Below are 25355 nucleotides of genomic sequence, written 5' to 3'. Positions count from 1 at the left end.
TAAAACTGCCAAGGATAAAAAGTGTTAAAAGTTATCTCCACCTTAGTTTGTTACACCATACTGCCCACCCAATATTAGTGTTTGGATGTAATTAAGTACATTTAATTAAGTACTGTACTTAAGCACAAATTTGATGTATTTAATTTATTTGAGTATTTACATTTTATGGAACTTTATACTTATACTTTACAAAATCTAGTAGAATAAATATTGTACGTTTTACTCCACTACATCTGTCTGACAGCTTTAGTTACTAGTTACTTTTACAGTAATTTGCAGTAAAAAAAATTACAGTTTTTAACACACTTCCTGTCCAGTGAAAACCATGCATCTCCAACTTAGGTGATTTTTAATTGTATTTTATTTATTTTTGTATATTTTTTAAAACATATTATATGATAGAATACTGGCAGGAAACCTTTAAGGCAGAGTGTGTATTTTTACTAAATGTACTTTAAATACATTTTACTGATAATACTAACATACTTTTACTTCAGTAAGGTTTTGAATGCAGGACTTTTACATGTAGTGAAGTATTTTCACAGTGTGATATTCATACTTTTATTCAATTAAAGGACCAGATTACTCCTTCCATCACTGGACGGTAAGATTGCTTTACTTACTGCAAGTGAGTTTCTTGGTAATACTTATGTAGACTTCTAGTGTAGTATTTTAATTGTTAGTTCTGGGCCACTAGCAAATTAATAACTTGACTACCGTGAATTTATAGTTAATATGTACAGGTTTTCTATGAAATATTTGAAACTGAAATACATGATTAAAGAAATGTCAGCCGTTTTTGCACAGGTACCTTTTCATGCCAATTGTCGTACAGTTAAATTGGTTAAACTGGTTAAGAAGGCCGGCTCCATCATCGGCTACAAACTGGACAGCCTGGAAAAGGTGGTGGAGAGGAGGACGCTGAACAAACTATTATCCATATTGGATAATCCTGACCATCCTCTCCATCACCTGCTGCAGGGACAGCGGAGCACTTTCTCCAAAAGACTCCTCCAGCTCCGCTGTCACAAGGACAGATACAGGAGATCATTCCTGCCGACCGCAATAAGTCTGTACAATAACTCACCTCTGGCAAAATCCATCACACAACAATAACACTGTTGTCTGTGTTTCTTGGTTGTTTGTATATAATATATATATATAATATTTATAGATATATACTGTACTGTATATACTGTGCATTTTATATTTAATAATTTTTTTACTGCTATTTTATTGCTTTTTATTATTCTATTATTATCTTATTGCTTCCTGTATGCTGCTGTAGCGGGGGGAAAAAAAGTCCCCTCGGGGATTAATAAAGTAACTACCTAACCCAGGGGTGTCAAACATACGGCCCGCGGGCCGGATCCGGCCCGCCAGGGGGTCCAGCTCGGCCCGCTGGATGACTTTGCTAAGTGTGAAAATTACAGAAAGACATAAATTGCATTTCTATGAGAATATGGAGGTTTATGAGTACAAATGTTTTGTAATTGTTTTTAATCGATCCAGTAATTGCTTCAAAAACAGCGTAAATGCGATGTCTGCTCCGGAGGGAGAAGCGCTCGTTGCCACAGGCAGCCGCGCTCGCTGCTCGTTTTGTGACGCGTTTGACGTCAAACGCGTCACAAAGCGAGGGAATCTGCAGAGGAGATCCCAGGCAGATAAACAGTGGGCTGATGTCTGAGTTTTTGGTCTTTATGTTTCTAATTTATTGTAGAAAGACCTTAAAATAGGATTTATCATCCAAAAACCTTCACCAATGATTTAAACATAGAGAAATATTGTCGTTATTATGCTATGATTTTACTGATCTGGCCCACTTGAGATCAAAGTGGGCAGTATGTGGCCCCTTAACTAAAATGAGTTCGACACCCCTGACCTAACCTAACCTACAGAAAGCTGTGATTTCCCGATGACTCCTCCAGGCCGTTAGGGGGCGACGGTGCGCGCTGTGAGCTGTGCGCGCGGCGCCGCGGTCGGATGTTGACAGGCCTCCTGCTGGGGCTCGCGCTGTGGGCCGTTGCCGTTATCACGTGTCGGTCTCGAAGTTTCCTGTCACTCCAGAAACAGTCCGCGGCCGCAGCAAGTCCATGGCAACCAAACGGCAAGTCAGACGAAACAAACGAGTCATCTCCTGCTGTGTTTTGTTCATGTATTTATGTCTTAAAGCTGGTTTGTGTCTCTTTCCGCTGCAGCAGCTTCCCCGATAGCCTCATTGACGAAGACCCACAGAAAGCCCTGCAGGTAAAACAACAACATGAGCGTTAGCCGCGGACCAGCCAGCCAGCCAGCCACGCTCCCCCGGGGGGGTTTCACATCAGACCCGAACAACATGTTAGCAGCTGGTTTATTGAAGATCTCGAGTCCGTGATGTTCATGTTTCTGATGTTTAACGCTGGTTTTAAAACTGTAACGAGCTAGCTAAGTGAGCTAACGTTTCCTCCTCGCACCACTTTACTGAATCGGCAGTTTATCGTTAAAAACTTAAAATAAATAAAAAAAACAACACACGTTTCTGTCAGCGGGACAAGTTGTTTTGTTTTACTTCACCACCTTTGTAGTCTATTTTTCTGCATAAACGGTCGTTTTTATGTCTCGTCGACAGATTCAAACTGAAGTCGGTAATGAATTGTGTGTATTAGTTGTGCAAAACGATTCATACGACTCACAATCACCATTTCTGCTGTTTCACTTACCAAATAGATTTGCCTGAATAATGCATCGCCTCAGCCAACTTTCCAAAGACAGGCCTTTGCTCAATGTTACAATCTCCCACTAACACGCCTCTTCCTCAGTCAAACCCATAAACTGTCCCTGTAAGAGCATCTCTTTCCTTTCAGGCGCTGAATGAGGTCCTCGAAGGAGACTCGGACAACGCTGAGTGGTTTTGTCAGCGTGCCTATGCCCACATACTGCTGAAAAACTACAGCTGTAAGTCTACACGGTGCATTTAGTGGCATATGGTGTCAGTATATGAGCATAATCTGGTAGTTGTGGATTCCATAAACAGGTGATTCGCTTTTGAGGTTTAGATTTAGATTTAGATTTTATACACTTTATTAATCCCCGAGGGGAAATTTCTTCTTTCTTACAGAACTGAGCAGTAATCTGGTGTCTTGGATGAATGGGTATGCGGTGGATAACAAAGATGTGTGTGTGTTTTTAAATCTACAGGTGCTGCAGACGATGCAAAGAAAGCACAACTGTTAAAGCCCGGCCTTCCCCAAGCGCTCATGCGAACAGGGTGTGTACCGAGACGAAAATTAGGGAAAATTAGCATTTAGGTTTTAGTGTGCAAGCTCAATTTATGCGACCGATAGGAAAAAGAAGCAAATCGACAGACTTGTAAAGGAAGCTGCTGGTTTTAAGTGATTTCACACACAAGTCACTGTGTAAATTTGATCTGTAGACATTAATTGTTGTATCGTACAATTGATGTTCCAAATGAAGTAGCACACTTGCTTCAAGTGAAAAATCTGTGCAATAAAATGTTTTTCCTGTTAAGTTTTAAGTTGTGTCTTTGAATGTAAAATAATTAGTTGATAAAACTGTGTAGGACTTCTAGTTCTACAAAACTACAGAGTTTGTAATTAAAAATTAAATGTCGTTCCACATGGCCAGAAAATTGATTTACAATAACCTATTCAACATGATTCAACTTTTGCGTCTCACAATGGGCCACTTTTATTTCTCCAAGATTATCTGATCTAAGTGTGTGTGGCATGTTTGTCTCATCCAACTACAGAATAGCAGAGTACCACCTGAACCACTATGAGTCAGCACATGCAGCCTTCACACAGGGACACCAACTGGATGGTGAGTACAACCTAATTTGGCCTCAAGTAGAGTTTCCATAAACCCACTCCTTACCAACTACTGTTCGCAGCAGCATCCTGTCTGCTTCGCTCTCCTCATTGAATCCAAAGCTAAACTTGTGTCCTTTAGCTTTAGGGATATAATGCATTAACTCCTAAACTAAATCAATGTATTCATGTAGAAAATATGTATTAAACCGCAGGAAACATAGCAACAACGTTTTGTTGAATTTAAAAATGCTTGCTTCACGTTGTTTTTTTTAACTATAACTTGTCCATTATATTCATTTATCAGGAGATCTTGCTGTGTACTAGTCTTTATATACAGTATATGTAGTTGATACCTCGCTGCCTTTGCTTGGGCAGCCATGTAAACAAAAAGAGAACCTGTTCTGACAACAACAGAACAAAACACGGGTGACATGCCATAAATGTGCTGACAAAAATGATTACTGTTGGAGTCAATATTGGAGTTTTGAGAGGCAAATAAATCATGTAAGGTACAGTATGTATGTTTCACCTGTCACCATTGTCAACCTGGATAGTCCCACCATTTGTCAGTATGAAGATCATTTGATTTTATCCATTTATTTACCATCGAGCTAAAGTGACTTTAACTCTGTCCATCAAACTGAAGGCCACTCAAACCGCCTGACGCATGTACAACAACACAAGGATGCTCCATTTATAGTTATAATTGCGTAAATATTTTCTGTAACTGACCTGCAGAAGATGATAAAGGAAGTATTAAAACATCAGTCGTCAAGGCATCAGTTGATTTTAATTAGCGTATTGTTAGAAGCTTTAGAAATTATATGAAAAGAAATTATATTAGAAAAGACATGCACTGGGTCTTTTGTGTAGATTTTTGGCCCAAACATTGGGCTTTATTGGCAATTTAGCAAGTGCCTAAAGTGTCTTAAAGAAGCTTTCTGTGGGTTTGTTGTCAAATAAAACAGTGGGATGGTGGAAAAAGACTGAAGATTAATATCAGATTGGAAAAACAATCAGCAGTGTTATGTTTGTTTAAAGAACTTTTCATCTTTTTTATTATTTTATTTGACTTTATTACATCTCCTCTGGTCTGGTAAAATAATCTACAATAATGTGTTTTATGGAGCTGTTGATTATGTTTGCCCATTCTCTCACAAGTCATTTCTGCTTTAGAAATCCCATTAAATTGACACCTTCAACTTCCCCAAGCTCCAAGCCCCTCTCACACAGCCTCTTCAAGGCGGAAACATTGCACCATTATTCCACCTCACCAGTCTGTAATTAAAATACCAAGTATTTGGGGGAGGGGGTCTACGGGGGGTTGCTGCACTCTTCTTTACCGTAATGTTATGGGATGTCTGTTTAAAACAAGCTTTAGTCAAAGCCCTTTGGGTTTGAGTTATGCCTCACTGATGCAATTTAATATCTTCACTAATTTCTCTACTTCGGCCACGATGTGTAAATACTTGCTTTGTAAAAAAAAAAAGAAAAAAAAAAAAGGACAGAAAAGACATGTAAGCACTGTTTATTCTCTTTACAGTTTCTGACCAATCATTTGAGGTCTGGATCAAACGGTGTGAGGAGATGATTGGAGGTAAGTAGCTCACTCAAATATATATATTTTTATTTCAGTTCAACCATTTTTACAGTTTGCCTCTATTTGTTGATAATGTCTTTTTTTTGTGGATAGTGAAGAGTCTTTGGTTGTAGTTTACTTTGTCTAATTATTATAAGATGTAAAATGATCCAAGGTATTAAAAGACCAGTTCATAAAATCTGCATTATGGCTGACATCCTCTCGGGTTTTGTTGTGGCACCCGCCTCTTTCCTCCCCGTTTCAACCTGATATCACCACATTGAATGCGCAGCAGTAACATATCACCATACAGCTAATATTAACTACTCAACTAACGACAAGCTTCGCTGCTATTGTTACACAGCAAACCAAGTGGAAGTCCACCACAAATGACGAATGTTCAGGACGGTTCTCTCTCTCCTGATTGGATAACGCAGGATAGCAGAAAATGTATGCTCTCTATCTCAGAGTGGAGGGACCAATGTTACGGCCCAAACACTCTTCATCTGTGATGGCTGTTGGAATATAGAGCTATTTAACACTTTTTTTAATAAAAATATATCCCTCACTGCACCTTTAAATATTAGTGCACCATATTGCATGTGGTAGTTATCTCGTTATTAAGTCAGAAACTTGTTTGAAGTACAATTTCTGCAGTATGCTCTATTTACTCCCTGCTATCAAACACAAAGCTAAATGGCACAGTCAGGGAGCAGATCAGCCCATCTGATCAAACAAATGAGCATGCGTTCACAGTGGTGCAGGCAGAGCTGCTTAGTCCAATAAAAGATGCATGCCATGTCTGGGTGGTTTCTGTTTGCTGGTGATGCCTGGGCCCTCTGGATCATCTCAAGTAAACAAGAGCACGAGTTTTGACAAACACACTTCACACCCGCATGCACACATACTCCCAGGAGCGGTATGATTCATCAGAGTTAACGTTACTGATGTTTGAAAGCTCCCAATGAGACCCAACCCCTTCATAAGCCGGCTCACAGACAACACACACACGCGCGCGCGCACACACACACACACACGCACACACACTCACACACTCGCTCACACCAGGAGCAGTCGTCGTTTCTTCTGGTGACAGTGTGTTTACCACCAGCCAACACACATGGCACTGGTTTTTCTATTGCATGTGGCACCCCGCGTGTTTCAGATCACACAGACGCAAACACACAGCTTTTTTTCTCCCCTAACAGTCCCCCTCCCCACCATTTCAAACGCGACCTCATTAAGACAACATTAACACGCCTCCTATCATCTCGTCTCTCTGTGTGTGCTGCCTCTATGTAATGAAGTCAGTGAATAATGTATGATACCATGCTGGTAAACGGTGTTCAGGCTTGCTGCGGCTCACAGGGCTTTTAATGGGCGTGGATGGACCAGTAAACAAACTGGTGGCAAGGCTTGGTGTGTGTGTGTGTGGGGGTGTGTTTTTGTTATCTCTTTTAGACCCCTTCCAGCATAAACAACAACCTTGTTGGTACCAGTAGTCCTCATGGCTACCAACGCCCGTTCCTAATGAGGCAAAACGTCATTTCATAAGTGCTGGTTGAGGTTAGGGGTGAAGTGTGAATCGATGTTAGGTCGAGGTTTGGATTCAAGTTCAGCTGTCCACAACGAAGAGAAGTCAATGCAGTGTTTTGGCAATGAGAGCTGCCAGACTTGTGTGAACGTGTCTATCTGTCCGTGTTGGAGCATATCTGTCTGCTATTGGGATTAAAACTTGTGTTCTTACAACACTTTGCAATCAATAAATTTGAGAGATTCAAGCCCACTTTAGCCGGGCAAGGAGTGTATTAAACCTTTCCACGTGCAACACACCCATTTTATTCCTTCTCTCTACAGATCACACAGAAAACAGCAGCGTCAACAGGGTAAGTTTCTCTGCACGGCCACCTGGGGGCATTGTTGCTCTCAGCATCGATAGAGCCTGTTGTTTATGCTCCTCATAAAGGAAGCCTTGCTAAGCTTCTTTTGTTGCTGCTGGTTGGTTTTTTTTTCCCTCTCATTTGTGTGTTTTTTGTTGACATTTCCTCTCTAATTGTCATCTCATCTCGACGGCAGACACTGGCAGTTCCATCTGTGAAGTAAGTATATGAATGTAAATCCGCCCTATTTAGGTATCTGTTTATTTTGTGTAATATACCGGATTAATATTCAACCATGCCTCAGTGCTTCAAGCAGCCCCATTCTGTATAACAATATAAATACAATGTGTGCAGACAGTATATATTCATATAAATTAGCTGCTTTTTGTTATTTCGTATTCTGCATTACATGAAATTTCCATATTGCAATAATCAGATTAGTGGTCAAAATACGAGAAGTCTTCTCGTGTCATCAACTCCTGTTTCATTCATACTTGTGTGTTTTTCCTTCAGGCATGACTGGTACCAGACAGAATCTCAAGTCATTGTCACAGTCATGGCAAAAAACGTAACCAAGGATGGTGTGTGTGTCAACTTCATGGAAAAAGAGGTATAAACACACACTTGAATTCAGTACGGAGGTGAAGAGAGTCTGTTTTCTGTGTGTGTGAATGTGTGGAACAGAGATGGGTTAGCTCTTGGGGGTTTCCTCAGGGGGGCCCATTAGATGGGTCTCGTATACACATATACACTGACACACACACACACACACACACCCTCCCCACGGACCCAACTATGCCTCCAGTGGTGCCTTGTTAACATTGGCCCCAAAGTACAGATCTAAGAACAATTTACCCTCCCCAGCTTCTCCAACCTCCTAATTGTCTGTAGATGGAAGGCATAACTGATCTTGGATCAGCCGCAGAGCCCTCCAGGGACAACACTCCTTTCTCTCTCTTTTTCCTTTCCGTCTTCCCACTTCTCTTTCCCTCTCTCCGAGGGGTAACTGCGGGGCACCCCAGGGAACGGCTTTGTCTTTCCTAATAGAATAACAAACTGAGTTTACCCCATTTCAAAAGAAATAGTTGACTCGCTCCGAATCACACAGTCACTTGTTAAGTTCCCTCTGTGGTGCAAAGTACAGATAAGTTCATATATTTTTTACTAGGTCAGTATATACAAAAGAAATTAAAGATGAAAGGCAGTGGTTCCAGTTATTTTCCCTGGCGACTGAGTGTGCAGCAGCAGCAGCTGTATACCTACACCCAGCACAGGAATTCAAGTAGAAATGAATATTTAGGCTTTGATAGTTTTGTGGAATTGCCCAAAAGCAACTTTAGCTAACTTTCGAAGCTTTTATCCCCGACGAACTACTTCTTACATTAATTTCCAAATCCGAAAAGTCCACTTTTAGTGTAGCGGAAGGTGAAGAGATTACAAGTTGAAATGTTCATCCAAAAAAATAACACAATATGTTCTTCTGTGTGGTGTTTGCCAAGTGATGAGCATGTCAGGGGGTTTTGGGCCGTCGCTGAATCCATGTCCCTCTTCAACCCACAAGCCGCCCACCTACACAGCCGCAGTGAGTGACAGGCTGTTAGGAGCTGTCTGACCCCCCCTCATCACTGGTCAGTCTGTGGCTGAAGGGGACAGGGCGAGGAGACTCCTGGCCGTCACACCAGCCACATCAGATGATTATTCTCATGGACATGCCGACACCTTAACACCCTCCTCACTGCTTAACTTTAGTTCAGTTTTGTGGGACTTTTAAGGACTGGATTCATGTCGCAATTTCAATATGGGGATTGTTTAGCATTTATTTAATCGAGCGGCAATTATTTACTTTGTAGTCAGGGTGCTACCTTAAAGAAGACTATTTCAAACTTTTTTTTGATAATTGTTTACTACAAACCTTTATGACAGCCTATGAGGGACAACGGCTTATTTCTGTTGTGTGTTTTGTCTTCAGCTCTCTGCCACGATACAACTGGCCTCAGGGGAGAACTACAACCTCCACCTCCACCTCCTGCACCCGATCATCCCCCAACACAGCGTCTTCAAGATCCTCACCACCAAGGTATCACTTTCAGTCTATGTAGTGGAGTTAGAGGGCTGCAGAAACCTTAAAATCAAGTTGTGACATTAGCAGCTGCATATGGTTTACATCCCAACATGCATTTTGAGTGACGGGTTTAACAGAAGACATGTTCATGAAGCAGAAACGAACTGCATGTATCAGACCGGCACGCTTTCAGAAACACCAGTTGTGTTAAATGGTTCATCGTGCACTAAAAGGTACACCGACATATTGCGACGTTCTCTGTCGTCGGAGCGCAGAGGACAAAGTAACTGCTCACTTCTGTCCTTGCTGGGGTCACAGCGACCACAACTGACCGACACTCAGGAAGCCGAGATGATAAAATGGCCCTCAAATTGCACACACGGCGTATTTGCCGGGAAACAGTTTGTCATGTCATGTCTGGAATATCTTTGAAGTTTTCAGAAGTGCATTCAAGTCTTGGAAAAGTTTGGAAATATGAGACATGGATTTATGGAATTTTACAGAATATGTTGCGTAACTTGTTTTAAACATATACAGTAGCATTAGATGGTGTTTTTTTCAGATGTTTTTCTGCAGCGCAAGCTCAGCTGTAGCAGAAAATAAATCTGTTTACTACTTTACAACTTTTTCTGAGCTGAAAAACAGAAACAAACAAGGAGAAAACAAACTTTTTAGGTCAAGCTGCGTTTTTGAAAGTCAAATAAACGTCATTGGATTTTTGCTCAAAACCATTTGGGGAGCTGTTGCGGTGAAGTTTCTCTCAGCAGTAAAAGAACAGACTGTTAAACATGTCAGGGAACATGTTTTATGTTGCACTGAAGAAAATATGATGTAGTAATGTCACACATTGGAGAAATGTGGGCGATTAACTGCACTGAACTGCGGTTCTATCAAAGAGCATCGAATGATATGTCGGTTTCTGTGTATTCTGGGTTTTATTGCCTCAAGAGCGGGTCATTAATTACTTTTCGTGCGAGTTAATTTCTTTGTTAAGAACGATAATAAATCAAGTGTCAGATCGCAGTAAAAACGTCAAAGAAGAAAACCACGCTGACGAGAGTTTAAGCAGCTTACTGAAATAGTGACTGATCATTACTCGGGTTACCACTCGGAGATCAACATCTTAATCTCTTCAATAATTTATAGCAGCATTAAGTTGACTGTCACTACCTATAATTCCTTAATGCTGGTGAAGCTTACTGTAGCTGCAGCTGAAATGAGAAAATCCACGCTGGCCGTATACAGTGCAGCTCCTGTGGGTACGTGAGCACAGTTCATCTGAGTCGCTAACAGGAGATTCACACGTATGCACAAATCCTCACTCCCACATACACACACAGTCACACACACACATTCATAAGGGCTGTACTCGCTGAGGGTTCCTCAGCACTGTTTAAGGTGATTACGGACCTAATGAGTGGGAAGGGCACTTTTTACTATAGACTAATTAGTGTGTATTATAGAGAATGGAGGCTAATGAGCGTGCTGGCTGAGAGGGTGCTGATTCAGGGCTTAGACCACTGTCAGGCTTTAGCTTGCGGATCAAGTGGCAGGTTTTTGTTTTGATTGTTTTGAGTTCATCATTAAGAGGGTGGATTTGGATTTTTAGGGCATTGATCAGCCCGAGCTTGTCAATAGGGAACACCACAAAACTCTGCTCTCTTTGTTTATGCCGTCCTTACCCAGAAATCTCAGAAGAATCCCTACATGCATCCTCATTTAAAAAAGCAGCTCCTTTGGTTGTATTTTATAGTAAAAAAAAAAAAAAAAAAACTAAATAAAACCATATTCGTCATGATAGCTACATATTGTCACTTCAGATGGTCAAAGCCTGACTAACAATTATACAGTATTTAAGGCTGAAATAGAAACTCGATATTAACCAATTACAGTTTAATTTCTGGGCAATTTTTTTATCTGCTTTACTCATTTTTTGATAAAAATGTTCTGATTTAAATCTCTATAAAGTTCTTAAGGATTATATACAGTGAGAATCTACTGTAAATTGTATTTTAATGATCTGTATTTCACAACATTTACTCATCAAACTTAAACTCCACTGAGAGAAAAAAAAGTCAGAATTATGATACAACTATCCTCAGTGCTGTAATAATTCCAGTAGGAGACGGACGACCATTATGTGAAATGAAAAAGATGCACACAATGTACACGGACCTCCTACAGAAGTGGAGAGAAGTGAATTGATAAGACGATTAGGGGAAAAAAAGGTGAATTTCATCATCTACATTATTTAAATGTGCTGATGAGGCGTGTTGTGATTTGTACAATATAAATATCATTACATTTATATTCATGCTTAACGAACACAAGGCACACAAGACGTCCTCTTGTTGATCCCTCTGCTTGTTTGGTACAGAATAATGCGGAGCAGCTCAGGTCTCGTCTTCGCTCTGGTCTTTGCTTTTCAAAGGTGGAAGATTTTTCACATGAAGTTGATTGTTGTGAAGTGCTGGACCGCGGTGAACCGTAACCCGTGTTAGCACGTCTAGTATATGCATGATATTTCCTTAAATGGACATAGACGTGATGATATAGAGACGCTCTTGCTAAAATGACCCGCAAACGGTGCCATCCTGATGAGCGTGTTTGATAAATACACCACAAATGCTTCTGTTGAAAAAGTAGCTTTCATAATAACGATGTCTCAGATTAAAAACAACGTGCCAGTGTTGCTGTTGCTCATAGAGATGAACCCACAGGACACGTACCACCCAAATCTGCTGCTCACCTCCGCTTTAGAAAGCTTGATAGTGAGTTTCAGTTCATTGTGGAGCTGTCAGGTCCCTGCACTTGACTTTTCTGGTTCACTCTCACCGCCCCCACCACCTCCCAACCCCAGGAACAGCACTGGGCTGTGCTGTAATGGCCACACCATGTTAATAGTCAAGTTCAGTTAGCATGTGATGCACACAGGCTCATAGTCACAGAAAATTAAAAAAAAAAATTAATATGTGTAACATTTAGGAAGTCTAGAAAAGCCTTATGAGTATATTATTTTACCCCATTCATTTGTTGGCGGAGCCAGCAGGAAGTTTCTGTTCATGATCTTGACTGACTCAACCAAGAAGGATGCTAATACGCATGTTTTAGAGGCTTAAAATTGCAAAAGTCTGCGGCACATCCGAGTCCACTGAGGTGCTTTCATTCGAGGTGGAATCTGCTAATCTGATATTTAGTTCTTCCCAATACCTCCATGGTTTTTCTGCAGCCTTGAGTAGTTGATCAAATTAAGCCTGTATATTTTCTCTTAGATTTATATTTGCATAACGTCTCTGAATGAGCATCAAAAGATTCGCTATTGTATTGACATGGAAAATCCCCAACAAGTTGAGCTATAAAATTGCTGAGAGCATCATATATATATATATATATATATATATATAAAACATGATAGTTCTTTGAGTTTATTTTACAGCGAGGCTACCAGGGGAGCAAAAGGCCAGTCCACAGTCACAGGTGCTGGAATTACATAGTGTTTGGTGTCAAAGTAGCAAAAGAAGCTATTGAGAAATTTGATTCGCAGCATTTCATACCCGACGTCTCCATTGTGTGCATTATATCCTCTGGCTGCACGGTGCAGAGTCGCAGAGTCGAGGCTGACCTGCACAGAAACTGCCCCCTCTCAAAAAACACTTCCTCTCACTCACTTTCTCACTTTTCCATGGCAACAGTAGACACTGCATACCAGAGGTGCACGTGGGTTGCAGCTTAAACAAGGGCTCAGTCTTAGAGAGACCGCAGCTGAGGATGGTCTTAGACTCCCTCTCAACTCGCTGCTGTTACTATCGATGTGTTGTTGCTTTTTTATTTCGTCCTCATTTGCTGTCTTTTGTCTTTTGTCATTCTCTCCGCGGCCCCCTCAGACAGCCACGCTCTCTCTGTCTGTGTTGCACTGATAGAAACACAAACACCTACCTCTGGGATAACAAGAGAGCGTTCAGACCCGCCTCCTTCTCTCCCACAAAGCTCTGACTGTTCCCTGGTCCAGTGGGCTCCTCGGGTACACATGGCCCCTACAGGCGCACGCACACACACACACACACACACACACACACACACACACGCACGCACGCACGCGCGCGCGCACACACACACACACACAACACCCAACACATAAGCCCTCTTTGGTAATCACAGCATTCAGTGGTTTAAAATGGCATCCTAACTCTTGACAGACTGTACAGGTGAAATGTGTGGACACGGACAGCGTGAGACCCCGACAACCCGAGCAGCTTTCTCAAACCGCGGCTCATTTAAATATTTTGGAGCTGATTCTTTCTTCTTCTTCTTTTTTTTTTTTTTTTTTTGAAGCCCAGAAGCCACTGGGGGATAAAAAGCACCAAAATGAACAACAGCATCAGCAAATCAAGTTTCTCCAGATTGGCATGCATCCCTAATGAGCGTTACAAAAAAAAGAAGAAGAAAAAAAGCATTGCCCTCAGAGCTGTTGATTCCCAACCAGTGTCGGTCTGTGTGTCTCTGTAACAGGCTGCCCTGCACTCTGGGCTCCACAGTGTTTACGCTTCATCTCCTCGCTGTCTTTAAAGACAACTTAGCAGGGGGAAGCTAAGCTGGGCATGCGCGCATGTACACACACACACACACACACACACACACACACACACACCACACACTAAGGCAAACACTAAGGCAAACACAGAGGCTGAACAGTAATCTTTCAACACACTTGTGCCATTTAAACTAAGTACTTTCAGTGTGTGTGTGCGTGCGTGTGTCTCGTCTCTAGCACATTATCGTCAGAGCGACCTCCTCCTGTCCTCCATCACGACAAACATTCCAACCGCAGGGGTCACCGCGACAACGGGGAGCCAATTACACACCAGTGTGTTTGATCAGAACAGACGGCTGACGCACACACTCACTCATACACACACACATACACGCACATACACACACACACACACACACACACACACACAGAGGCGTGCGCACAGTTTTGAATCCACACTCGCTGCTTCATTCATCTCCAAACTCATCTCTTTTCGGCAAATAGCTAAAGTGGCGTCTTCCCTCTTTAATTTGCACGCCTGTCAACGTCTAAGAATGTTTATATGTATTTCATTTATGTGTCTTTTTTAGCAGAGTTTGTTTTGAAATCTGCCGGCATCTGAAAAGAGAGGGAGAGGATGCTGGAGAGAGAGGGGGCCGATGGTTACAAACACATGTGACAAGCGACACGGGACCCCAGTGCCCCTCTGTAAATAGCATGTGTGTGTGTGTGTGTGCACACATGTATGTGTAGTGCAGTATTGTATGGTCCAGCCCCTGGGGTCCTGTGGGTGGTGGTCTCTGATTGTGGCTCTGCTGTCACATCCCTTTACGAGCCATCGCCTCGCCTGTCATACACACAGAAACACACACACAGACGAACACACACCCGGCGCCTGGCCTGCCATGTCCCTTAAAAGCCAGGAAACACAGATGTGGCAGCAGATTAATGTTGTATGGCCCAGGAGCACGCATAGAAGCACACACACACACACACACACACACACACACACACACACACACACACACACACACACACACACACACACACACACACACAGAGCGCCTCAGCTTGAGTTCTGTCACAGTTCGCGCTGCAAAAACATTCATGACAATAAATGGCACCCGCGGCACTGGCTGGTAATTTTAAGGTGATAACATTTAATTTGCTTGGTCTTCAGTCCTTCTCTGCTCTCAGGGAGCTGTCACATCCACCGGACCGTCAGACTTTTCAGTTTCGTCTGAACCAAAATAGAAGATGTGAAAGGTGCCTCAAATCCCGGTCCAGAACGAAGGACCAGAATCTGGTTGAACCAAAAGAGGTGAAATATGGTTCGGTTAGTTTTATGGACGGTTCAGACTTTCGGAATAATTACAGGAAATTGAGGCAGTGTATCATCACTTATTATTACAACAGAAAAAGAAAAAGAACTGGAAAAGAAGTAAAAAATGAGCTCTGACAGCACGTAGTGAGAGGAGCAGAGGTTTTAACTGTTATTCGGTCCGACAGAAAAATAAAAAAACAAATAAAAATGCCAAGCTTGTAATTTATTTTCTTAGAGAAAAATAAGTGCTGGTAGTAACGATAATATTAAAAAAAAAAAAGTACTAACAATAATAATTATAATATAGTCGCAAGGAAATTCATCTGTTTTTTAATAATTTTTTTTCTCCTTTAAAACAGAAAAGGCTTCTGGCTGAATTGACCGGAGTATCGGAGTACAAAAATGTCGCGCAATGTTTTATAGTGCGCTCGGAAAATTGCAAAGTGAAACCAAAACGAACCAGATCAAATGTTCCCAATGTAACCAAAACCTGAACCTCGCTTTAAGCTTTGGTCTGAACTTTCACGTGAAGACGCCCTTAGGTTTCGGGTGCTTTCACACCTGCCTTGTTCGGTACAGACAATTGGACTTTTCCAGTTTGGTCCAAACCAAAACAGCAGGTTTGAAAAGTCATGCGGACCACGGTCTGGACAACAGCACCAACATTCGGCTCGACCCAAAGAGGCGGGCCGAGTCAAACTGAACCGTGGCTCGGTTTGTTTGCAGGATGAAAACACTTCATGGAGAGGTTACTCTTTCGGACCAGTTACAGAAAATTGAGGCAGTCTATCATCATTTATAATCCAACAGAAGAAGAAGTAAAAATGAGCTGTGGTAGTACATAGGGAGAGAAGGAGAGTATTTAACTGTAATTTGGTCCGACAGCAGGATCAAAACGCAGCTTGAGAAACGCATAAAAATGCCAAAACTTATAACTTATTTTCTGAGAGGAAAATAAGTGCTGGTCATAATGCCATAATGATAATAATAATAATTTAGTGGCAAGGAAATTACTCTGTTCTTTCATTTTACTCCGTTCAAACTGAAAAGGCTACCAGCTGAATTGACAAGATGATGATGATGATGATGATGATGATGTCAGAAGCGCGCCATCTTCAAACCAATGAATGCCAAGTAAAGGGATGCAGATCTGTCATGCAAAGTTCTTTAGTGCACTCACAAAATTGCAATGTGAAGCCAAAATGAAGTGAATCAAACTTCTACACTGGAACAAAAACACAAAGCTTGTTCAGAATTTGGACTTCGCGTGGTTCTGACTTTTGGACCGTTACAGAAAGCTGAGTCAGGCCGTCGTCACATCAAACAATAGAACAAGAAAAAGAAACGGGAAGAAAAGTGAAAATGAAGCTGCAACGTGAAACCAAAACTAACTGGACCAAATACAGAGTTTCCACAGCTTTGAACAAATCTGAAAAACGTCCGATGCCGTTTAGTTGCTGCCTTGTTCAAAATTAAAACCTTAATAAATTTGCTTGCTACATAACTGGACTGAGATTATTTGAGAATTAACATCAGAAACTGTTCATGAACTGGATTAAACAAAAACTCCAAACAGACAAAAGATCTTAAGAAATCTGATGTAAATTCACCACAATTACAAACACGTCTACAAAAGCCGTGTTAGGCTCAACACCTGTGATCAGTGTGTCGGTATTAAAATCAGCAGCGTGATGCATCAAACCTTCAGAGCACCGATAACGGAGTCAAAACTAAATGCTGCTCTGAACGGCCTCGTGAAGGTGGTTTGAACTGCTGGCCGTCACGATGAGGGGCGAGACGCAATGAATTATTTAAATGTGGGAGAAAAAAACAATGCACTTTCTCAAAGACTCTCCTTGAAGACACACAAAGTGTTGCACGGAGAAAGTGAAGAACAAAAAGGTGCCAAGTGTGCGTTAACGTCGACTTGTCAGTTTCCAGAAGTCACAAAAAATAAGGGATGTAGGCCGCTGAAATCTGACGCTGTATATGTGTGATGTTGAAGCCTCTCCTTGTCGATGCATGTACGTGGGATGAATAGATGGAGGCCGTGCTGTACTGTTCCTTTTATTGCTGTGGATGTCAAAACAACAAGAGTTTCCCTTTCATGAGCAACATTTAGATTAACCTGATTGTTTGCACAAACTGGGCTTGGAAGAAAAAAAAGAAAGAAAAGGAGCCGTGTGACACGCTCAGGAATATGAATAATTTGGTCAGTAACCTGAACTCTCAGGAGAGATCTTCTATTTTTAGTTCTTCAGCCCTTCGCAGGTGAGCCAAAAAAACAAAAAAAGTTCATTTCGGACACTGCACAGATGCCTTGGCCGTGAACGAGGCCCTTTGTGGAGCAGAAAGCGCTGACGCACACCAAAGTGATCTATCAGAGCGCCGCCGCTCGCGTTCACTCATCACCTCGGTGGAGAAAGCTCGCAGCGATCGCACCTTCTTACTTCCCTGGATCTGCTGCCCCTCCGCTCACTCAGCCTCTCTCTGCCTCCCTCAGCCTCCCTCAGCCTCCCTCTGTCTCCCTCTGTCTCCCTCAGCCTCTCTCTGCCTCCCTCAGCCTCCCTCAGCCTCCCTCTGTCTCCCTCTGTCTCCCTCTGTCTCACTCAGCCTCTCTCTGCCTCCCTCAGCCTCCCTCAGCCTCTCTCTGCCTCCCTCAGCCTCCCTCTGCCTCCCTCAGCCTCCCTCTGTCTCCCTCAGCCTCTCTCTGCCTCCCTCAGCCTCCCTCTGCCTCCCTCAGCCTCCCTCAGCCTCCCTCTGTCTCCCTCAGCCTCCCTCAGCCTCCCTCTGTCTCCCTCAGCCTCCCTCTGCCTCCCTCAGCCTCCCTGCTCGTCCCTGCTCCTCCCTCACCTTGTCTGCCTCGGTCCCCCTCTTCTCTTCTGGCACCCTCATAAATGAATCATCACATCGCCCAGCAGAGCAGAAATGTTCCTTAATTGCACCGACATCACCGGCTCTGTCTTTCACATGCACAGATATCAAACGCACACACCGTTAATGAGAGGAGGGGGAGGGGGAGGGGGGTGCGTGTCTCGCTGCTATGTGCCCTGTCAATGCAGCTCAGTGTTAAAAGCATGTGTCCACATCCCTTCTCTCCTCATTGTTTTCCTCCTCTACCATGTTCTCCTGGTGTAATGATTTGGATCAGATGCTGCTGTGTGGAATTAGGACCCCTTCCCTCCCCCTTCTCCCCCACCCCCGCTCCATCTCTCACACTGGCCCTCTGGCTGACAGGCATCTCGTTAGTGCAGTATGTCTGTCAGTGAGGTTTGAGATTGAGCTGTGCCCCCGCATATCCCTGATGTCTCTCTGTCTAACTCTCTCTCTCTCTCACACACTCACACACACACTCAAACACACACACACACACTCACACACACACACTCACACACACACACTCACACACACTCATTCGCAGGCTAAGTTGACGAGAACTCCGAAACAAGACAGTCTTTCTGGCCTCAATAACGATCTGATGTCCTGTACTTTTAAGATGTCACTCTAATGGAAGTGTTATTTTTGTCCCATGCACCAAAGACAGCCATTTTGTTAAGCATTGTTATACCCCCCCATCTCTCTCTCTCTCTCTCTCTCTCTCTCTCTCTCTCTCTCTCTCTCTCTCTCTCTCTCTCTCTCTCTCTCTCTCTCTCTCTCTCTCGTTCCTTCCCCTTCTCTTCCTGTCAGGTGGAGATCAAGATGAAGAAGACAGATGCCATCAGATGGGAGAAGCTGGAGGGTGAAGGACAGGAGTCCAACATCAAACACTTCAATCCCGGTCAGTCCACAGATTCGGCATTTACACCCCCCCACCCCCACCCACCCACCCCCCACTCACTCACCACCACCACCACCACCAACTACCCTCCTGTCTCTGCTCTCATCACTCCGTCTCCCCCAACGTCTTCTTATTTCTCTCTCTTTCTCTCTCTGCAAAGATCAATATAAGCTCCCATGTTTGTCTGTTCTGCAGTAAAATGAGAGTGGGCAGTCAAGCTACGCGAGAGTCTTTCATTTAGTCGGCAAAAGTAGGCATGGAGAGGGAAAGGTACGACAGCAGAATATGACTCAGTATTTTAGCCCACACATTCCTATTACTGACAGGATTAATTACTTATGTAAGTGTGTGTGTGTGTGTGTGTGTGTGTGTGTGTGTGTGTGTGTGAGGGAGAGAGAGAGAGAGAGAGAGAGGGAGGGAGGGAAAGTTAAGTGGGCAGCCAAACTATCTTTTTCCTGCTCCATCTCGAGGACGCCCCGTTTATTAGCGCCTGTTTACAGCTCGGACCGCTGCTACATTTCAACATGTTATTTGACATCTGATTTTGTGGGATCACATTGCAGTATGTCCACACTTGGCCTGAATCTGTCTGCTGCGCGTCTGCTGCTGTATTTATGTAAATCTGCGTCTGGATTACATTTGCTGCTCTCCATCTCCATCCCTTGTTGGGATTACAGTGGGCGTACTGCATCTAAAAAATATAGAAGTCAAACCACAATGTGACTCTTCGCCATCTCAGTTAATAATTGTTCGCGGTGTGGATAGATGATGGAAATCATTCGTGAACATTCGACGTGTTGCATAAACGCAATAATCAGCTTGTTTTAATTCTTTGCAGTGATGAGCCATGTTTACATTGAGCCGAATATTCGGATTAAAATCTCTTTAAAATCCCGAACAGAGAAAAAATGCTCCACATAAACGCCTCAATCAGAATATGCTGCCTGAAATCGATGGAAATTTCAATCAGATGCAGAGGGGTCATTTAATCCTTTTCATTAAATTATCAAAAGAAGAACTGTTTCCTGGAAACGATGAAACTGATCACTGCCTGGCTCTGGTCTCTCTGCGTATGTTCTCAGTTTTGACGTAAACGCGAGTGGACGAACGTCTCTTGTCTCCAATTCCCCCCAAAATGGCGCCCTCTAAGGTGAATCGGACCCCAGCCGATAGTTTGTTTTTGGTACGAAATCTTAAAGGAAACTCCGCTGACGCTGAATGCAAACTCAAACACACGATGTATTCATTATGTTGTCACACAGCTGTTTGGATGAAATGACTCCGGACGTGTGAACACCCGACCATCGTTGAATACATCTCATCCCATAGAAACAATTGACCTGAAATCTTCAATCAGAATTTAAAAAGTGTCCACGTAACCGCAGCTACTGAAGCGTTTTAATCTCTTTAATCCTAATCCGCCTCTCAGATGTCTTTTAACTCTCGCTGATGTGGTTTCTGTTGGTCTTTTCCGACACGGTTTCCTGTCTCCATCAGATCAGTACCCTTCATCGTCCCACTACACCTGCAAATGGGACAAGATGGTGGTGGACCTAAAGGAGGAGGAGAAGACGGAGAAGCTGGAGGGAGACGCGGCGCTCAACAATCTCTTCCAACAGATCTACACCGACGGCTCCGACGAGGTCAAACGAGCCATGAACAAGTCCTTTGTGAGTATCGTGTTGAAGTGACGCGCAACTTTCTTCACGCTGGGAAGTCGCTATTGTTAGCGGCAGCTCTTCTCAGCTCACTGAAGAAAAGCTTTCTGGTATTTGTCAACCTTTCTCCTATTGGTCAATAATAACTGCGCATCACCACCTCCGCTGCACAGATTTGGGAAGAACTGAAAACAAAGTCTATCGGGGGTAACGCGCGCCTCACTGTGGGTAACCATGTAGACACCTACCTCAAATAAATCAATACAAATGATATCTTTATAACTAGACCAGGTCATATCGGAAATTTCTGAATGATATTTATCTTCATGTTTTTCTAATGTTTCAGATTCATCGTAACTCATCATTGTGTCGCACTTCTGCAATCTGAGGCTCGAAGTTTTGCCATCTTATTGATATAAATCTCTACTATCGGTTACGTCATTTAAACACTCACACGAACGCTCTTCTGATGAATCACAATTGTAATCATTCACACAATGGATCTGCTGCTCGTCTTTTTCTTTGCACTGTTGTTTCTCCTGCCGGAAAATTAGAAGAAAGAAAGAAACCGGAGCGTTCGAGATAAATTATAGATCCACATAAATAATTTCAAACACCTGTCTCTGAGTCTAAACAGAACAACACAGATCTTTGCACTTCGAAAGAAAAAGAAAGACGTGTGCTATTTTCACTAACTGCTCAGGGGTGTACCCGGGAAACGAGTCGGCTACCCGAAGTATCTGTTTGGGTAGACAACCAGCCAACTATCTATTCATCTGTAATACATATTTCATACTTTACTTTAGATAATTGTTCTGGAACAATTACATCCATGGCAGCAGCTCTGTGAAGCTGCGCAGCAGAGCTTTAAGCCAAATGTGATGCTAACCAGGTCCCTGGTGCTGGCATGTTGGAAAGCTTACATCTGCTAGGTGGTGCACACGGAAACTGATGGGAGTTAGTTTTAGTCAAAAATAAATATTGATGAGTATTGAATAAAGTTTTGACTTGACGATGTCACTCGATTAAAAGTTACAAGGTGACCAAAGTTGTACCGGTTCATCCTGAAGAACACGTGAAGGCGAGTACCAGATAAGTCCACCCACCTACTGCGGAAACCTGACTGCACCAAAGGGCCTGTCAATCAAACAGACACGCCCCCAAAAACACCTTTCTGAGGCCTAATATCTAATAAATGAAGAGATTAATTTTTAGATGGACTGCCAGAAAACTAATAAGAAGGTGTGACTAGCCAGCAACACCATAATAGCTTGTGTATAAATACCGTCTTTGTATTTCATGAGCGAGGTTGAATGGGAGTCTACGGACTCGGGTCCTTTTTGAAACCAATCTCTAGTGGCGCTCGGTGGTGTTACAATTGAAGACACATCGCATTGGCCTTATTGTTCACTTTTATTTACAGTCTTAAGTTTGTGACTTTTTCGTTAAAAGTACATTTAAGCTGATGGGGTGCTCAATCAACCAATTTAACTTTAATGTGCCCCAATTCTTAGAATAGGACTTAGAAAATTACATAATTTTCCTTTAACGAAAAGCTACATTAGTTTTTATTTACACAATTTCCATAAATTGAATGTGTCGCATGCGATGTTGACTGAGCAGTAACAGATTGTCTAGTTAATGAGCTCCTCTAAGTGCTTTTAAGTGTGAGGAAGGAAGCGTGTACGATTGTATTTGCGTGTTGATTGGAGCGTGTCAGCAGTCTGTGTTGTGAAGGATCTCAATGTTGGAGCACAACTTTCCAACATGCAGTCTAAAGCTGACGGTCTTCAAACATTCACGTCACGTAGTCCTTTCTGCATTTGGCTTGAACATCCCAGAGCTCGTGACCTTTAGGAGAGGAAAGGGCAGCTTCCACGGAAATCAACATTTTGAATTCTCCGACTCTTCGGCTTGTTATAAATAATAAAATAACGCTTATGGAACCGAAGATGCTGCAGTGGACTTATCTGAGCCTGAAGAATTCTGAAGCAGAGGGAAGTTGTTGCGCAACTACTAATGAAGCTACGGACCGTTCCACTCTCATGATTTCTCCCCGTGTCTCTCTCCTCTCCCCCTGCAGATGGAGTCGGGTGGTACGGTCCTGAGCACCAACTGGAAAGATGTGGGCAAGAGAAAAGTGGACATGAACCCGCCGGATGATGTCGAGTTCAAGAAGTACTGAGCTCCTCGCCCTCTCTCTCGACTTCCTTGTTCCCCCTCCACCTCCGTTTGACATCGTCTTTCTTCACACTCGTCCATCTGAGCTCCAGCGGGGAGACCTCTTTGCTCCGCAGCCCGGGTGGCCGTCCACTTCCTCTCTCCTCCGGTGTTTTGGTGTTTTCACTGAGTCCAGAGAGCCACAGCTTTCTCACTGTCAAACATGGCTCTGCAATGGCTCACGAGCAGATGGGGTCAGTTCAATTCAATAATCTGTTGAATGGTTTGATTTACATTTTCAGATTTTTCTGACGTACTGAAAAGGGAACTAAGGTCTTGCTGCAGATGTGACTGACCGACCTCACGTGTTCCCGTTCAACCTTCAGATCCGTTTTGTTTTTCTTCTTTCCTCTCCTGGTTTCCTCTAAACGCCCACAACCTTTCTATTTGGGAGACTTTCATGACTTGCTATTATCAGCACTTGAGAAAACTGTAAAGTTCCTAAAGATAAGAACCCTGTGGGATGTTTAAGTGATAACTCTGACTGCGTTTCTTGGCTCATTTTCTCCCCCCTGTATACCCAATTAAAAAGTCAACAGCAACACTTGGCAAACTGACTGTGTGACATGTCAGCCGATGGCTTAGCACCGGTCGTTCCCGCAGTGCGACTCAAAGCTTCAGTGTAAATAAAAGATTTGTTGTTTGGCTCAAACTTCGTCTCTTGTTTTATGGTTTGTTGTGTTCTGTTTTTGGAAAGGTTGGAAAGTCGGCGAATAGATCGCTCAGACGCAGAAACGGCGATATATGACGACAAGGAGCCGTGCTTTGTGATTGTGTGCTGGGAGCGATGAAATGTGGTATTACTGATATGAGCGCCGGCAGTTCAGATATGGTTGACAGCCTGAGGATATGGTTTACGTATTTGCGGTTCGATCGGTATCAAGTAGAAGAGGCCCGGAGTTGTTTGGCCAGGAGGCGAGGATGCAGCCCCGAGGAGGAGCAGGAGGAGCAGGAGGAGCGGGCGCCTCCCCTGTTCTCCAGCCACATATATGCAGCAGCTGTAACTGAGGGGGCGTCCTGCCGAGGCAGGAGAGCATTAATATGGATCAGCCTCCTAACCGCAACATCAAGCCTCTCACACCGAGTTAAGTGTTAAATTCATCACATCGTTTCATCTCTCGTGACGATCAAACGCCCATTTGTGTCTCTGGATGGAACTTTTAGCTCCGCAACACTTTTCTCTGTCACACGCACACAAACACACACACACACACTCCTCCATTACCCCTGACACACACACACTTCTCCACTACCCCCGACACACACACATACTCCTCCACTACCCCTGAACACACACACACTCACACAAACACACACCCACTCTCCTCCATTACCCCTGACACACACACACACACTCACACAAACACACACTCCTCCACTACCCCTGACACACAAACACACACACAAACACACTCTTCCATTACCCCTGACACACACACACACACACACACACACACACACAAACACACACACTTCTCCACTACCCCCGACACACACACATACTCCTCCACTACCCCTGAACACACACACACTCACACAAACACACACCCACTCTCCTCCATTACCCCTGACACACACACACACACACACACACACACACACAAACACACTCTTCCACTACCCCTGACACACACACACACACAAACACACACTCCTCCACTACCCCTGACACACACACACACACACACACACACACACAAACACACACTCCTCCACTACCCCTGACACACTCACACAAACACACACTCCTCCACTACCCCTGACACACAAACACACCGCCCCCATCCTTACCCCCTACCCCCGCCTGAGGCGGCTCTATGACATCAAAAGGAGCTAAGCGCTTTGCATCGTGGGTAAGATCTGGGAGCGTGACGGCTACAGAGTCTTTAGTCTCATTAAAGAGTTCTAGAGCTGCAACTCTCACATTAAAGAACTCTGGAAACTTCATCCCTTTGGATCGGCTACCAGATGTGACACCGCTCAAAAGTGTTTTTGAGTGTGAATCAGAGAGAGGGAGTTCCTGAATAAACCCGACGATGTATTTATGAGCAACATGTATTTACAAACAGGACAGAAAGTCGTTCGGTCAAGACGGGAATAAAGGAGGGCGACGCTTCCAAAATTTACTTAAAAAAGTTTATTCAGTGATATTGCACTTCGAGATAGCTTCTTCGATGCAGATGAAAGTTTAAGAGTACGGTACGTTTTATTTTTTTAATGAGCACCGTATGAAAACAAAATAGAGGAAGAGTTAAAAACACAAAAGCATTCCTCGCTAAGGTGATGAAAAGTAAAAACAAGCAATAGATGCTGTTAGAGCCGGCTGACTGCTACCGAAACACCACATACACTTATTTACAGAAAGCAAAGAAGAAGTCTGGTTATCAGCTCTGTAAATACGAGCTCATCTGCCTTTCCTACAGATATACGAAGAGATGTTTTACACGCTGAGACTGAGTGATGGTGTGGAGCCGCTGGATGCTGCGTGTTGGGCTGAAGTTCAGAAGGCTCTAA

General features: G+C 43.3%; 1 protein-coding gene across 1 annotated transcript; it reads left to right on the top strand.

The window, feature by feature from the left end:
• Positions 1–1994: 1994 nt before the first annotated feature.
• sugt1 (SGT1 homolog, MIS12 kinetochore complex assembly cochaperone) lies at positions 1995–23493 on the top strand. The gene is made up of 13 exons (XM_069164485.1): positions 1995–2107; positions 2199–2247; positions 2844–2934; positions 3178–3247; positions 3749–3819; positions 5353–5406; positions 7246–7274; positions 7465–7487; positions 7782–7878; positions 9238–9345; positions 18873–18963; positions 20461–20633; positions 22705–23493. The coding sequence occupies exons 1-13, from the start codon at positions 2094–2096 to the stop codon at positions 22804–22806; spliced, it is 972 nt and encodes a 323-aa protein (XP_069020586.1). The 5' UTR covers positions 1995–2093; the 3' UTR covers positions 22807–23493.
• Positions 23494–25355: the final 1862 nt, after the last annotated feature.

Source organism: Embiotoca jacksoni, unplaced genomic scaffold (assembly GCF_022577435.1).
Source record: "Embiotoca jacksoni isolate LCO1_2020_lvr unplaced genomic scaffold, fEmbJac1.0.p SCAF_31, whole genome shotgun sequence".
Taxonomy (NCBI): domain Eukaryota; kingdom Metazoa; phylum Chordata; class Actinopteri; family Embiotocidae; genus Embiotoca; species Embiotoca jacksoni.
Note: the sequence above shows the minus strand (reverse complement) of the source record. Positions and strands in the feature narration are given on the sequence as shown.

Coding starts and splice junctions, on each gene's coding strand:
- sugt1 (XM_069164485.1), top strand. Junction 3,248..3,748: donor CAAGCGCTCATGCGAACAGG/GTGTGTACCGAG, acceptor ATCCAACTACAG/AATAGCAGAGTACCACCTGA. Junction 7,275..7,464: donor AAAACAGCAGCGTCAACAGG/GTAAGTTTCTCT, acceptor TCTCGACGGCAG/ACACTGGCAGTTCCATCTGT.